Below are 2,636 nucleotides of genomic sequence, written 5' to 3'. Positions count from 1 at the left end.
TAAATAAATGAATGAATATTAAACCAAAACAGTGACTTTGTCTCCCTCATTCCCTGAGGTGACCCCTGCCCTCTTCTTCCTGATGACCCCCCAGCTGCCTCCTGGCTTCTCCAGCGCACATACACAGGCCTGTGCAGTCCCAGCGGGCACCTGCAGTCACTGACACACCAGTGAGCTGTGACTCGCAGGCGTGTGTTATGAGAGCAAGGCCTGGCCTGAGTCACCAGGCCCTGCAAACAGGGGCCCAGGCTACCCCTTCCCCATGACACCTCCCACTCCCCTCTGTGGCGTGGGTGGGGCTGGGGAAGGGGCTGCCCTTGGCCGGCCTAGAGCTCTCCCCGAGCTGAGCTGGCCAGCTGGCGGTGCCCCTGGCAGTCTCTGGGATGGACGGGGCTGGGAGTGGCAGGAGGCCAGGCTTTGGCAGGATCAGGTTAGGGCAGGTTTGGTCTTCTTAAAATACAACGTTGGGAGCCAGTGGGGCTGACGTATAAATCCCCACTCTGGGCACCTGGCCCTTTGCTTTCCTTCCCAGGTGTCTCTCTGCTGTCAGGTCTGGTGAGTACCTCTGTCCTGCTGAGGGCTGGGTGGGGTCGACCCCCATGGGTCTCTACCTTTGTCCCTTGGTCTTTTTATTTTTTTAATTTTTATTTATTTATTTATTTATTTATTTATTTATTTATTTATTTATTTATTTATTTATTTGTGGTACGTGGGCCTCTCACTGTTGTGGCCTCTCCCGTTGCGGAGCACAGGCTCCGGACGCGCAGGCTCAGCGGCCATGGCTCACGGGCCCAGCCGCTCCGCGGCATGTGGGATCTTCCTGGACTGGGGCACGAACCTGCGTCCCCTGCATCAGCAGGCGGACTCTCAGCCACTGCGCCACCAGGGAAGCCCTGTCTTTTTTTAAAATTAATTTTTATTGGAGCGTAGTTGATTTACAATGTTGTGCTACTTTGTGCCGTCTGTCCCTTTGTCTTGATCTCTGTCTGCTGCTGGCTCCCTTGGTGGAAGAGGCCTGAGGCCTCTGTGGGTCTCTGCATCTGGGGGTGTCCTCCTGTGAAGTGTCAGACCGAGGCCTTTTCCGCGTTCCTCTGTGGTGTTTAGGGGTTACTCTGAGGCTCTCTCTTGGGTCTCGCAGTCCGGCTGTCAGTCTAGAGGCACTTCTTGGGGCTTTAGGCCCAGGAGTACGAAGCGTGCGTGGGGCGGGTGAGGGTGGGATGGGCGCTTTAAGGAGGATCCTGGGTTTGTTTGGGTTTTGTTTTTGTTGTTTTGCAAAGTCCTGGATTCCAGCAGGACTGAGGAACAAAAGCCAGGGATCTGGAGCATGCAGGCTGGGTTCCTGCCCACTGCTTCTTCCTGTCTTCTCCTACCTTCCGAAGGCAGGGCTGGCAGGATGGGCCCCGGGGCTCTTCTTGCTTCTGGTGCCAGCTCCTCTGGCCTCACCCTGGGACCCGCTTAACCCTCCTGGGGTGGTGTGACCATTCTCAGAGGCAGAGCCTTGGAAAAGATGACCTCTGAGGTCTGTCCTTGGTCTTAGACTCTGCCCTGATCCCAGGGTGCTGGGCTTTTAATTTCTTTAATTCCAGTCCCAATAGGACTCTTCCTGGTGGGGAGGGTGTTCGGTTGCCTCCACCCTACCCATGCCCTGTCTGCATAGAGCCAGCACCCCTGCTCAGGGGCCTCCAGTATGAGGGGACACACATTCCCTACCTGGTGAGAGCCCCTAGTCTGAGGGAGGATATGAGCCCACCCAAGGGAGCTTCCAGTTAGATGGGAGGAGCGACACCCTCTGGCAGAGGAAGGAATTGACTCCTCAGGGAACCTCGTACCCCTGGGCCGTAGCCATGGCCACTGCCAGAGCCCAGCGAGCCCCACTGACTACCCCATGGAGATGCCCGTCTCCGCAGTGCTGGCACAGAGCCCAACTGGCCTGTGGAAGGAGCTGCACAGAGAGGATCCCAAATGGGACTCTGGCTACCCTGCCATTTCCTTTCCACAGATGCTCAAAGAGGGGAGCCCTGCACTCAGGGGTGGGCCCCAAGTGTGATGGGAGGAGACATGAGGCCCTTCCAAGTACAGAGGAAGGTCTAGCATCTGCCTGCAGTGTGAGTTGGAGGTATGGCCCCTGCCCAGGGAGCCATAGGCCGAGCGGGAGATGCAGCCCTGTTTGCCCATTCAGAGAGGGGCTTGGAGAGGCAGTTTGGGGGCAGAAGTGGGTCCTGCAGGCTGGGCTGAGGCGTCTCCATTACTTGCCAGCCCTGCAGCCCCAGATCTAAGATGTCCAGTCCTCTGGAGTAGGCGCTGGCTGTGATGGTCACCACCTTCCACAAGTACTCTGGCCAAGAGGGTGACAAGTTCAAGCTGAGTAAGGGGGAGATGAAGAAACTTCTGCACAAGGAGCTGCCCAGCTTTGTGGGGGTGAGTGGGACTGGCCTGGGACGGGGAGGGTCCTGTGTGCGTGCAGGGGCACAGGTTGAATCTCTTCTCCCTTCCTCGAGGGTGCCTGCTGACACAGACACCAGGGTGGGATCGAGCCCTCCACGGCCTCACTGGAGTGAGAGTTGAGGCCCGTGTGTGAATGTGTGTGTGAGTGCTCTATTGCTGGCTCTTCCCCGCAGCTTTCCAGAGAATGGGTG

The 2,636-nt window shown here is 57.5% G+C and overlaps 1 protein-coding gene across 6 annotated transcripts in view; it reads left to right on the top strand.

Moving 5' to 3' along the window:
- The first annotated feature begins 311 nt into the window (after positions 1 to 311).
- The window catches only part of S100A3 (S100 calcium binding protein A3), a 12,921-nt gene continuing 10,596 nt past the window's right edge, over positions 312 to 2,636 (top strand). For all 6 annotated transcript variants that reach the window (XM_060007679.1, XM_060007688.1, XM_060007670.1 and 3 more), the window contains exons 1-2: positions 312 to 555; positions 2,257 to 2,418. In XM_060007679.1, coding sequence (XP_059863662.1) covers positions 2,311 to 2,418 — 108 coding nt within the window. In that variant the 5' untranslated portion in view covers positions 312 to 555; positions 2,257 to 2,310. The remainder of the gene's footprint in view (positions 556 to 2,256; positions 2,419 to 2,636) is intronic.

The sequence above is a fragment of the Delphinus delphis genome, chromosome 1 (genome assembly GCF_949987515.2).
Source record: "Delphinus delphis chromosome 1, mDelDel1.2, whole genome shotgun sequence".
Classification (NCBI taxonomy): domain Eukaryota; kingdom Metazoa; phylum Chordata; class Mammalia; order Artiodactyla; family Delphinidae; genus Delphinus; species Delphinus delphis.
This window is presented reverse-complemented; position numbering and strand designations above follow the sequence as displayed.